General features: G+C 38.6%; 1 protein-coding gene across 2 annotated transcripts; it reads left to right on the top strand.

The window, feature by feature from the left end:
* Positions 1-853: 853 nt before the first annotated feature.
* On the top strand, positions 854-12,806 carry yif1b (Yip1 interacting factor homolog B (S. cerevisiae)). 2 transcript variants are annotated; one of them, XM_067419708.1, is made up of 8 exons: positions 854-1,084; positions 1,493-1,713; positions 1,954-2,058; positions 7,700-7,778; positions 7,927-7,984; positions 9,262-9,417; positions 9,694-9,787; positions 12,023-12,806. In XM_067419708.1, exons 1-8 carry the CDS (start codon positions 1,042-1,044, stop codon positions 12,176-12,178), a joined length of 912 nt encoding a protein of 303 aa, XP_067275809.1. In that variant the 5' UTR covers positions 854-1,041; the 3' UTR covers positions 12,179-12,806. The 2 variants fall into 2 exon arrangements, with proteins under 2 accessions (XP_067275809.1, XP_067275810.1); XM_067419709.1 differs by having other exon boundaries at positions 855-1,075.
* The last annotated feature ends 421 nt before the right edge of the window (positions 12,807-13,227 follow it).

Raw genomic sequence — 13,227 nt, 5'->3', positions numbered from 1 at the left:
TTAGTGTGGCATTCTGAGCATCCACACAGAGCATTAAATATTTCAATTTAAGGACAACACAAACTAACTCTGTGAATTTAACACTAGCTTCCCAATTATTGCAAACATTGTTAATTGATAATTAAATGATTTAAATTCCTAGAGAAAATGGATAACATTTCACAGGTAAGAATGTGTTGGTTTGGTTTTTAAACGTAACGTTTATGGTACATTTTAATGTTATTGCTTTTACTATGACAACTTTTAATGTCGTGTTAGCTGATGCCTTAATATTTTTGTATTGTATTGATTTAGCAAAAACCATCTTCTCTCAGTAAACTTGCTCTTGAATGTCCACGAACCGGTTTGACCGTTCCAATATGGCGGACCGTTGCGGCTCATTGAAACAGTCGCATGAGGTTTGGTCGTTGAGGATGTGGATGTGTGATGGTTTCCTAACTTAACTAATCTAAAACAAACTTTTAAAAAAAATACATTCTAAACACCGAATCACACTATGGATCAGATCCCTTCCTCCATAGCCTCAAAATAGCGTGATATGGCGTAATCACGTGGTGTCTGTTACATTTCACCGCGGATTTTTTTTATTTCTTTTTTTTGTGTCGATGTGTCAGCCTTCTGTCCTTGAAATTACTTTCTAGTATACATATATCGCCATTAAAATAAAAACGTCATGATTTTAGTGTGGCATTCTGAGCCTCCACACAGAGCATTACATAATTCAATTTAAGGACAACAGGAACTAACTCTGTGAATGTAACACTAGCTTCCCAATTATTGATAACATAATATTGATAACAATTTTATTCATGAATTATTATAATTTACACGTCATTACATTACGGTCCAATTCTGAGCTAATCCTCATCCGTGACCCGGAAGTGATGCCTGCTGCGAGTTTTCCTGCTATTTTTGTGCTGTGCTAATTTTAGTTTCACTACCGGCAGCTTCTCGCTTAGACGTCTAAATGTGTTGATAATTATTTATATATGTCTTTCATACCCTTACTATTTAAGTAAACATACCTTGTTTGGCGCAAAGATGGAGTTTTTAAACCAGAGTGGATCCAGACAGCGTAAGTTACGTACGTGATAATTTGTGATTTAGAGGCTTTTGAGTGTCTTGATGTGCGGAGAAATGCTAAATAATTCCCACATTTAATTATAAGTCGTATTACCTTGTCAGATAAATGTGAATTCTCTCTCCTGACAGCAAATTCAGGCATGTTTATTTTCATTTCCTGACAGTGTCTATTTTATTGCTCTGTTTTCTCTTTGCACTTTTGCCTCTATTTGTTTGTTTACATACAATAAATAAATCAAATATTAGAATTATCCATGTCAGATTTGAAATCACCCTTTAGATTAAATGTTTTGCATACAAGCCTGTCTGACTAGTTGGGACTAACGTTATGTGCTATGGACATCTACAGTCATTGTTTTATGTCATGTGGATGTTGATAGCTGACTTTGATATGATTCTTGTGTTGCAGAGCCGAAGATTAGGATGCGAGGCCCCTCGGGGGACCCCGGGGACCCCAGTCCATTATTTGACGACACTAGTGCAGGGGTGAACACACACAAGCACAGCGGCGTGGGAAAAGGGCCAGATGAATATCCAGGACAGGCCTTTCTTTCGGACCCCATGTCTAACCTCGCCATGGCCTACGGCAGCAGCCTCGCCTCCCATGGCAAAGAGATGATGGACAAGAACGTACGTGATCGATGTCAGACGAGTGTGAATGATCAAGAGCTGGATGTGTGTTTGTTGGGTTGTAGAGGAGCATGTGATGTTCTTTGCTGTGCTGAAACAAAGCCCATCTTGTTTTCCATACAGAGGGGTTAGGCTGTTGTGTGTTGAGGGATCAGAATCAACCCTGCAGCTCTGATTCATATTTTGATGAACTGTTATTTTATTGTAGGGGATTAAAGTGTATCTCTTTCTGGTCCACAGCTGGATCGATTCCTCCCCATCTCTAAGTTAAAGTACTATTTTGCAGTAGACACGGTTTATGTTGGAAAGAAGCTTGGACTGCTGGTTTTTCCCTACATGCATGATGTAAGTTGATTTTTTTTTTCTTCCCTTAATGCATTGCCCTTGTGAAAAATATGTACTCTTTAATGCTTCCTTCTTATTATGAGAAATACATACTTTAAAAGAATAACTGAATGTAATGTTTTCAGACACTTTATAGCATTTTATTAAGGATTATCATAGTTTAAAATGATGTCAAATTAATTTAAGAGTGCTTTTGACACACTTAAGTAGGACTTTAGTAAATCTTTATATGCAACAATGGGTGCTTCTCAATATCCCTCCTCATTTCCTCGCTCCTCCGTCCTCCATCCTATGACCCGGAAACCGATGGAGCTCAGCCATCTTGTGGGACATCTCAATTCACTAATTGCACTGCGAGGAGGCGAGGATGGAGGAGTGAGGAGCTTCCTGAGGAGTCTTGATCGAGGACACACAGGTGTATCCTTTGCGGAAGTGTTTTATCGACTGAACGTGACACACGCATTAATTCTCCTCCCCCTTCACATCGTGCCACAGTTTATTAATGATTATTATTTTTATTATGTTTACATGTACAAGACACAAATGTTTGTCAAATAACCACCTGACAGTTGCAGAATTATAGCCTATCAAAGCACAAGAAAATGAAAGAAACAAATAGAAACTAATACTATACAACGAATAAAGAGCAGTTAATAACTGGAATTTGTTGTTAATAATAACTGGTAATAATGAATGACAAATGTGGTATTTTGTGGAGGCTGAAGCTCACAATATAAATAGTTCTCTAATGTTCAAGAATCCCGACTAAATCCACCGGTGTCGTCATTAATTGACGAATTGATATCATTTCACTTGATTCAATTCCTCCATCCTCACGTCTTTTCCTCCCGTCTTTCCCTCACATCCTGAAGGGGTGGAGCTAAGGAAGCTAGGAAAGGAAACGAGGATGCACAAATAAGAATTGGGAAGCACCCATTGTCTGAAATATGGTTATATGGTAAACTCGTATATATTTAAATGGGAACCGTGCTGGCAAAATTAGTTGCAATGAGCAAATTGTCAAAAATTAGTTATTATTTTGACAAACGACAGAGCTACACCTGTGTGCAGTCGATAGAGTCAGCAAAGTCAATTTTGAGAGAAATCAAGTTTTCTGAAGTTTCCAAAACAATCACCAGCAACCACACCTTAACATCCCTGTTAATAATGATGCATTTGATACACAATTCAACACCAAATATCTATAGGAAAAATATATTAAAAAAAAGAAATTCCATGATACCAAAATTGTTTGATTAATATTAATGAAACAGACAGCATGTAGATAATACAGCATAGTATTCAAAAATAAAACACCATATAACGTTTCTGAATGCTAATGACTGTGAACGTGAACGAGCATGGCACTTACGCACATGTGGGATTTATCAACAACGATTGCTTACTCATGTGCGTAAGAACTGTGTACGCACGTTTTATAAATACGGATTTTCTTGTACTTAGACACATTCTAAATTTCAGTCATACGACGAAATATAGAACCTTTTCTACGCACTGTTGATAAATGAGGGCCCTGATGTGTCAATTCTTAACAAAACATTTATTTCAACAGAAAAACCAATATATCACACACACACACACACACACACACACACACACAGGAACCGTCTCAGCCACATTTAATTCTTCTTCCAACAAGTGTCAGGTGTATTGGCCACCCCCCCTCCAGAGGCCACCTAAAAACCCACACCAACCACACACACGCACAGCTTGAAATGTTACACATCCGTTGTTTTCCCCCAAAGGTTAACCAAACGTCCACATAAGACGTAACAGAGGATGTTTAAGTGAATACTTGCCAAGACAGATATTTTGAAATACTGTAATAGTGTGTAGTCTATGTATGTATCGGGATCACGCACTGTCTGAGGCGTCTTTGTGCGCACACATTGGATCTGTCAGTCGGAGCGAGTGAGATCGTTTGCATGGATAAAGGAAAGGAACTCCTCTCTGAAAATGTACAAATAAAGATACTTTTAGATGTTTAATTCCTATTTGGAGCATTGGGATCGCTAGACAAGGGCTTAGTGAATTTTTGTGAAAACCTCAAAATGGAGCTCACTGTAGCTCATAATTATCCTGTGTCCATTCTGACTCATTTTGCCAGCACAGGTCACACATATTTCACATTTGTAATGATGAGGTTATAGTGGATTACTTGCACATTTTCAGGGACAGGAGAAGAGTTATTCTGATTAATAATATCAGATTGAACTTTTATTTTTTTTAATCAGTCAGTTAATTTTTTTAAATTGACAATCATTTCATTGTATGTAAACACTTGTTTATGGCAACATTCTTGGTGATTTAATGTCAGTGTGTTAATGCTTAAGACTAATTCAATATGTTTAACACTGTTTGAGTTCCTCAAGGCAGAATTCATTCAAACTAGTTTAAACGACTGGAATACGAGCACAAGCACACAAGAAAATCCTGTTTATCAGTCAAATTCATTTATTAATGGAAACTCAACAGGTATGAAACATGATCAGTAAGTGAAAAACACTGGAAAGCTGCAGGTTATTATTCTTCAATATGCACATTTGGAAAATAAATATACTTATAGGAACATTTCAGCAGTTTCAGTATAATTCATAAACGTAGTAATAATCTGTGTGAATGCTGTTACCGGAAAGTAGTGCAAGTAATCCATTTAGAAGATGTCAAATATATTCAATTTAATATTAACAGTTACAAATTCACTTTAATATTAACTTAAGTACTTCATTTGCATTAGTATGTTAGTCCACACATCAAAACAAGTGCACTTCTTTAGAGCATGACAAAAGATAATTTAAACATAATGATTTAACATATACTTGAGACTTTTATATACGGCAGATTTTTACGTTTTTATTATAAAGTGCTTTTTTAAAAAGTGTACTTAAAGGGGTAGTTCACCCAAAAGTCGCTAATTCCTCACCCTCATGTCGTTCCAAACCCGTAAGACCTTCGTTCATCTTCAGAACACAAATGAAGATATTTCGGATGAAATCTGAGAGCTCTCGGACCCCTCCATCGACAGCAACATCATTGCAACCTTTATGGTCCAGAAAGGTCATAAAGACATCGCTAAAATCGTCCATGTGACTCCAGAGGTTCAGCCTTAATGTTATGAAGCAACAGGAATACTTTTTGTTCTCAAAAAACGAACAAAAATAATGACTTTATTCAACAATGTCTTCTCTTCCCTGTCACTCTTTTACGCTATTCACACAGTGCAGCGCTTCCGGGTGCTAAGGCAGAACGCCGGCTCATGATTGGCCGAGCACCATCACATGATCACATGCATGCGTTGTGCTGCTTATGTGAATCACGAAGGAGACTGACACGAAAGAGAAGAGATTGTTGAATAAAGTCGTTATTTTTGTTCGTTTTTTTGCACACAAAAAGTGTTCTCGGCGAGGTTGAACCACTGGAGTCACATGGACGATTTGACGAGTTGCTGTCTGTGGAGGGGTCAGAGATAAATATCAAAAATATCTTAATTTGTGTTCAGAAGTTGAATGAGGGTCTCACAGGTTTTGAAACAACATGAGGGTGAATAATTAATTACATAATTTTCCCTTTTAGGTTAACTATTCCTTTAAATACATAGTCATGAAAGTGTACTCTCTTCAAGTGAACTTCAATGGCCTTTTTTCATTAACATAACATTATATTTTTAATATACTTCATATATTTAGTACAATTAAGCACACTTCTTTTTCACAAGGGCTGTTCAAGTCAGTGTTTTTTACTGGATTCAATTAATGCATTTAAAAATAAAAATTCTGTTATCAGTTATTCCTGTTTGTCCAAAGCCTTGATTCATTTTCTTCCATGAAACTTAAAATGGAGAAGTTTTAGAGACATATACTGTGCACAGTCTGTCAAGGTCCGTGAGCGTGAGCGTGAGCGTGAGCGTGAGCGTGAGCGTGAGCGTGAGCGTGAGCGTGAGCGTGTGCGTGTGCGAGTGCGAGTGCGAGTGCGAGTGCGAGTGCGAGTGCGAGTGCGAGTGCGAGTGCGAGTGCGAGTGCGAGTGCGAGTGCGAGTGCGAGTGCGAGTGCGAGTGCGAGTGCGTGTGAGTGCGTGTGAGTGCGTGTGAGTGCGTGTGAGTGCGTGTGAGTGCGTGTGTGAGAGAGTGTGAGAGAGTGTGAGAGAGTGTGAGAGAGTGTGTGAGAGTGTGAGAGAGTGTGAGAGAGTGTGAGAGAGTGTGAGAGCGTGTGAGAGTGTGAGAGAGCGTGAGAGTGTGAGAGAGTGTGAGAGAGTGTGAGAGAGTGTGAGAGAGTGTGTGAGATTGTGAGAGAGTGTGTGAGTGTGAGTGTGTGAGTGTGTGAGTGTGTGAGAGAGTGTGAGAGAGAGTGAGTGTGTGAGAGAGAGAGAGTGAGTGTGTGTGTGTGTGTGTGAGAGAGTGAGAGTGTGTGTGAGAGAGAGAGAGAGTGTGTCTGTGTGTGTGAGAGAGAGAGATGTGTGTGTGTGTGTGAGAGAGAGTGTGTGTGTGTGAGAGAGATTGAGAGAGGGAGTATGTGTGTGTGTGAGAGAGAGTGTGTGTGTGTGTGAGAGAGAGAGAGAGAGAGTGTGTGTCTGTGTGTGTGAGAGAGAGAGATGTGTGTGTGTGTGTGTGTGTGAGAGAGAGAGATGTGTGTGTGTGTGTGTGTGAGAGAGAGTGTGTGTGTGTGAGAGAGATTGAGAGAGGGAGTATGTGTGTGTGTGAGAGAGAGTGTGTGTGTGTGTGAGAGAGAGAGAGAGAGAGAGAGAGAGAGAGAGAGAGAGTGTCTGTGTGTGTGAGAGAGAGAGATGTGTGTGTGTGTGAGAGAGAGATTGAGAGAGAGAGTATGTGTGTGAGAGAGAGAGAGAGAGAGAGAGTCTGTGAGAGAGAGTGTGTGTGTGAGAGAGAGATTGAGAGAGAGTGTGTGTGTGTGAGAGAGATTGAGAGAGAGTGTGTGTGTGTGTGAGGAGAGTGTGTGAAGTCCTTAGTAATGCATATTACTACGTATATAATACATGTATTGATATATTTATGGTATGGGAACAAAATAACTTCATGGAACACAATCTTAATATCCTGAAGATTCTTGGGAAAAAAGAAAAATGGATGATTTACCTCAGATATACCCGTGAGACGCACAATTTTATTTAACAATGATTTCATTCAACAATGATTTTATTCACGGTTTTGTGGCCGGGTGCGCGCACACACACACACACACACACCACACATACGCGTATATTATGTATGTGTGAGACGGATCTCACGAAAATGCATATAAATAGTACGAGTTTGCAATCTCGTGGAATGTATACGCCAAAATGAGTTTTGGCGTGCTTATGGTACGCGGTTTTTCGCGTGCATATTATACGCACTTAATGGCGTATTATACATACGAACCGCCCACCCCACCACCCTAAACCTACCCAAGAGCGTGTCATATGCACGCCATAAAGTGCGTACCATACGCACGCCAAAACTCATTTTGGCGTATACATTCCACGAGATTGCAAACTCGTACTATTTATACGCATGACCATGAGATCACATGGACTTTAAAGGTGCGTTCTGTCATCTTTGGAGTCTCTGGTGACTTATTTTTTGTTTTCCTTTCTGAATGAATGTTTCTGTGTTGTTGTCTCTCTGTAGAACTGGGAGGTGAGTTATCAGCAGGATACACCAGTGGCGCCGCGGTTTGATATCAACGCCCCTGACCTGTACATTCCCAGTATGACTCCAACCATATTTTATAATAACATCTTTTTAATTCATCTTTGAGTGATGTGCAATTAAAAAAGTCATAATCCTATTGTATTTCCATGGGAACGTGTACAGTCATGGAAATGATGTGGTCTGTCTGTGTGTTTGTTTCTCAGTGATGGGTTTCATCACATATGTGCTGGTTGCAGGATTGGCTCTGGGCACACAGAACCGGTAAGAGCCGCGCTCCGCTTATCTACTGCAGTTACTGGCAGGGTTCAAGTGTGGGAATGTAATGATTATACCAAGCTAAATATGTAAATATTGCGCAAGCTAAGATTTTCCAGGTTGAGCCCTTAAAAAGATCTTCAACAACTGAGGAATTTTTTACTTACTGATAGCATTTTAGCTGATAAGTTACATTTCACCTTAAAAATGCAGTGTTTTGGCTACACAACATTACACAGGGGATTCTTACTTAACTAATTTATACACTAACTTATTATTCTTTGTTATAGCACAATATTATATTTAAATCTTCAAATTAAAGGTGTGTGTGTGATGTGTGTGAGGCAAAAGGGCTTGCAAAATATTGCTCTGTTTCAGCTTTTATTTTTGTTTTTCCTTAATGTGCTAAGTAACTACTATATAAATAAAACTTATTATTATTATTTGTGTATAGCGACCTTGAGTATGGGAAAGGAGCTATATAAATAAAACTTATTATTTTGTATTCTTATTTTTTAACTTTTTATTCTTTTTCCCTTTTCCATTGTTGCACTTTGATATTCCTCAGAATAAAAAGTGTGTTATAAATAAAATCTATTAAGTATTATAAATGAAAGGACTTGTAGAAGTATGTGAGCCATGATTTGTAGATCTGTCATCTTGTCAATGAGTATTGCCAGAGTATAAGATCTTGTTTTCTTTGTAATGCCTTTCAGATCCAAATAAAAGTGTGTGTGAGAGTGTGTGAGCACCAAGTGTCCCCACAATGTAATATAAACCTGAGATCACCAGCCAGTGATCCCCACTAAATTATGTTTTTTTTATATATAAAAATGCAGAATGTTTCCTGTATTGGGTAGGTTCTGTGTGTGTGTGTATGTGTGTGTGTGTGTGTAGAGTAGGTTTAGAACAAAAGAGTGTTGTCTGGCTGTTGTCTGAGCATCTTTATCTGATGGCATTGGACATTTAGTTTCTGCTAGTCCAATAAGATCCAATCAAACAGCAAGCCTGGCCATAAACTGGGCCCTGGAATGTGTTGTCCACTACACAGTCCAAACGATCACGTCTCAGTTTGTGTTTTTACCATCTCCTGACGCTTCAGATGTGTTGGCTTGAGAGGAACTGGTTTAATGCGGCAGGAGTTTCAGAGGGAAGACGCTGAGCTGATGATCAGCAAACGGAACTTCCTGCAATTGTTGTCCGGACTGCTCTTTTCCTCATTGTTCTCGGCCTCATAAATGTTTTTTCTCCTCCTGATTTTGCGTCTCTTTTCTTGTTTTCAGGTTTTCTCCAGAGATTCTGGGCATTCAGGCCAGCTCGGCGATGGTGTGGCTCATTATCGAGGTTTTGACTGTGCTCCTCAGTCTTTATCTGGTAACCGTTAACACTGACCTCACCACCATCGACCTGGTGGCCTTTTCTGGATACAAATATGTTGGGTGAGGCCATTGGTTAGTCTTTGTTTTACACCACAATATCTCTGTATCTGTCAATATCACAGTACTGTAGCTGCTGGTGCTTTGGCCTCTAGGTGGTGCTATTGGGTAATATTTGCATATTAAAAATAAATAAATAAATAAATATATATAGAATATGTATGTAAATGTATATTTGCATTTTTTGCTACAAATTCAAATGCAACTGAAACATGAGGTGAAATGAGATTAGTTTGCATTTAATATTTAATTGTATGTAATTCCTGTTTGTGTCCTCAGGATGATTGTGGGAGTTGTGGCAGGACTTCTGTTTGGCCGGACAGGATATTACCTCACACTGCTGTGGTGCTGCGTCTCTATATTTGTCTTTACGGTGTGTATCGAGACATGGCTTGTGTTTTATACAAGTGGTATATTCATCGTTGTACTGAAGGTCAAGCGCCCTGAGGTCGTGCTTCTGTTGTGTCCCATGATCTGATGCAGTTTTACTTTAGAAAAGCAGTAAAAAAATATATAATAATTTTGCATATCAGACTTTTTCTAGCAAATTGGAAAGTAAAACAAAAAAGCATGACATTTTTGACTTGCCTGATCAAAAAGACATTTATATGTGGCCTGCAACCTGATTTTATTTTTACAAGAAATTAATACTTGACCTTCCACAATTTGAGGCATTAAAAATGTCGAAAGTCTTAAATTCGTGGCATTAAATTAGATAGATAGAAGTTTATTTGTCATTTCAAATGTACAAGTACACTGCAGTGAAATATTGTTTGGAGCAAGGCTCCGGCCCGCAGCTATCAAGCGCCGCCACACACTCTCCAGAAGAAACAAAACAGGAAGTGGAAAATAGGGCGCTATGACGCAGAAGTCATGGATGGAAAGGCAGAATCCATTCATAAAAATTGGATTTACTGAATGTCACCAGAATTTGTCACATTTTGGATGAATAAATCAAAAGGAGTTCACCAAAAAATGATGAAAAAAATGTTCACCAAAAATCATTCCAAACCCATCATGACTTTCCTTCATCATATAAAGTCATCGAGTCTCTTCAGAATATTTGGAATAAACGCTTGATCCAAATGGATCAGTTTTACGATCTCTTTATGAACTTTCTGAAAGCGTCAGTGGAAGCTGCTTAGACCGTCAGTGGAGGGACAGAAATCTTTCCCATTTTTTTAAACATCTCCATTTGTGTTCTGAAGATGAATGAAAGTCAGTCAAATTTAAAGTCCACAAAAATTAAAACACACGCTATAAACAAAAAATGCCTTAAACATATTTCATAGGGCCCTGAAATGAATCGCATGCACTGCAAAAATGCTGTTCTTCCTCAGGAACTTTGTTTTTGTGATTAAAACAAAAACAAATATCTCATTGGGTATGACAATTACTTGCATTGGTATTACGTTTATTTTTATGAACCCATTGGCAGATATTTTGTTTTAATCTTATAATCAGTTTGACACGATTTCCAAAAATGTTATATCTCAAACTTTAACTTTTTTTGTCAAATGAATTAAAAAGTGATGTAGATCTGTTAGAAATTGTATTCTCAAACTTTAAAGTCTCACTAATAAAACTCTTAGACGTTTACATTTAGAGAACATAGTGACGTGTTGTGTTCCCGCCAATTTATTCCGTACGTTCTTGAATTGGTCTTAAAAAGATCTTAAGTTGATCTCCATAAAAACCTGCAGAAACCCTGTTCAGCAGTGATGAATTACATTGATCAAAACTGACAGTAAAGACATTTATAATATCACAAATGTGTATTAATCACAAAATCCTGAAAAATGAAAGCTTTCACTGTTTCCACAAAAAGATGAACTGCTTTTAACACTGATAATAATCATAAATGTTTCTTGATCATCAAATCCTCATCTGAGAGTGATTAGTGAAGGATCATGTGACACTGAAGACTGGAGTAATGATGATAAATTCAGCTTTGATCACAGGAATACATTACACTTTACTATATATTCACATAGAGAACTGCTGCTTTACATAGCAATAATATTTCTCAATTTTTTAGCACTTTTCCTTTCCATCTTTTGCAACCCATGTTCATATAAAAAAGACAGTGCTTCTAAATTTCTATAACATCTATTGCTGTCTGAATTCACTAATATGGCATATACACCGATTAGGCATAACATTATGACCGGTGAACGGAATAACACTGATCTCTTCATCACCTGTTAGTGGGTGAACACTTTGTCCTCAATGTTGATGTGTTAGAAGCAGGAAAAATAGGCAAGTGTAAGGTTTTGAGCGAGTTTGGCCAAATTGTGACGGCTAGACGACTGGGTCAGAGCATCTCCAAAACTGCAGCTCTTGTGGGCTGTTCCCGGTCTGCAGTGGTCAGTATCTATCAAAAGTGCTCCAAGGAAGGAACAGTGGAGAACCGGCCACAGGGTCATGGGCGGCCAAGGCTCATTGATGCACGTGGGGAGCGAAGGCTGGCCTGTGTGGTCCGAATGAGCTCAAATTTTGTAATCAATCTATCAAATTAGACCTTTGTCTTTAACCTGTACTTCATGCAACCGCCCTGATCTGAAGTTCTGTTAGACATCTCCTGATCTTCTTTCTGTTTCGCTGACAGATTCGGACACTGCGGTTAAAGATCCTGTCTGAGGCCGCTGCAGAGGGACGGTTAGTGCGGGGAGCCAAAAACCAGCTGCGAATGTACCTGACCATGGCCATCGCTGCGGCACAGCCGGTGTTCATGTACTGGCTGACCTTTCATCTGGTCAGATAAGAACCGCAGATGAGGAACGGTCACAGTTCGGTCACTTACGAAAGCTCCTCGTCTGTAGAGACATACGCCTATTTGCACTCATGTAATAAACCAATGGACACACGTTGTGCAAACTCATAGCACAATATGAATTATCTGAACTGTAATTGCCCAGCTGTCTTTTGTATGTTTATGGTTTGTACATTTCTAGGAGTTTTGTTGGCTTTTGTTTTGTATGATGTACCGTGTAATTGTATTTTAAAAAAGAGTGAATGTCTTTGTTTGCAAAGAAAGGATGTCCTGAGGCTATGGCTGTGCCTGTCATGTATTTAACTGTTTGCTGACCACAAACCGAATGAAAGCGGTTCTGCGACGTCTGTTGTGTTCGTCTGTTGATTGCTTTTAAACTAGTAAAGCACTCGCTTTTGTTGCCGATCTAACAGATGCGTAAAGAGTCTTAATGCCATGCAATTTCTTGCGACGATGAAGGATAAACTAGCTTAACATTTCAGGGTCAATTGCAGTTTTTCTTAAAATGTACATGAAATAAACAGATGTTCTCAGGAGTTTTGAATGCAAGGCTACCGTGAGTTACTATTATAGACGTCAATGGTAAATAAATGGATTTGCTATGTAACTTTTGAATCGATTCAAGTATACGAGTCTGACGTTAATCTACTAACCATCTGTGCAGTCCTTCCTGAAACTGCAGAAATCTGCCTGATCACTGCCCTGTCTTCACAACATCACAAGCTGATGGTGAAAGTGTGATAAAACTAATGTTAGCCACAGAAACATAAGCAGTTAGGATATTAATGTGTGAACAGTTTTGTTAGGATCTCTAAACAGTCCTAAAATGAGCAAAAGAAAGTGGTGACACTTAAAAACGGATCATTATTCTAAAAATACTATCTTAGTCCCGAATTCAATATTACTTACTGATTAGTTCAGCTTGTTTCTATATTAGTTAACAGTAGTAGCTAAAGTGTTAATGGAGTGCTACGCATCAGTCCTGCATAGTTATCTATTAATAACGGACCATTATTCTAAAGTGTTACTGAATTCACATC

This window comes from Pseudorasbora parva, chromosome 16, assembly GCF_024679245.1.
Source record: "Pseudorasbora parva isolate DD20220531a chromosome 16, ASM2467924v1, whole genome shotgun sequence".
In the NCBI taxonomy this organism is placed as follows: Eukaryota; Metazoa; Chordata; class Actinopteri; order Cypriniformes; family Gobionidae; genus Pseudorasbora; species Pseudorasbora parva.
The sequence above is the reverse complement of the archived record's forward strand: the minus strand, read 5'-3'. Positions and strand labels throughout refer to the sequence as shown.

Excerpts from the sequence above, each read along its gene's own strand:
- yif1b (XM_067419708.1), top strand. The coding sequence starts at position 1,042 with ATGGAGTTTTTAAACCAGAGTGGATCCAGACAGCGTAAGTTAC. Across the intron at positions 1,085-1,492 it reads ATCCAGACAGCGTAAGTTAC|AGCCGAAGATTAGGATGCGA; the intron begins GTACGTGATAAT and ends CTTGTGTTGCAG. Across the intron at positions 1,714-1,953 it reads AAGAGATGATGGACAAGAAC|CTGGATCGATTCCTCCCCAT; the intron begins GTACGTGATCGA and ends TCTGGTCCACAG.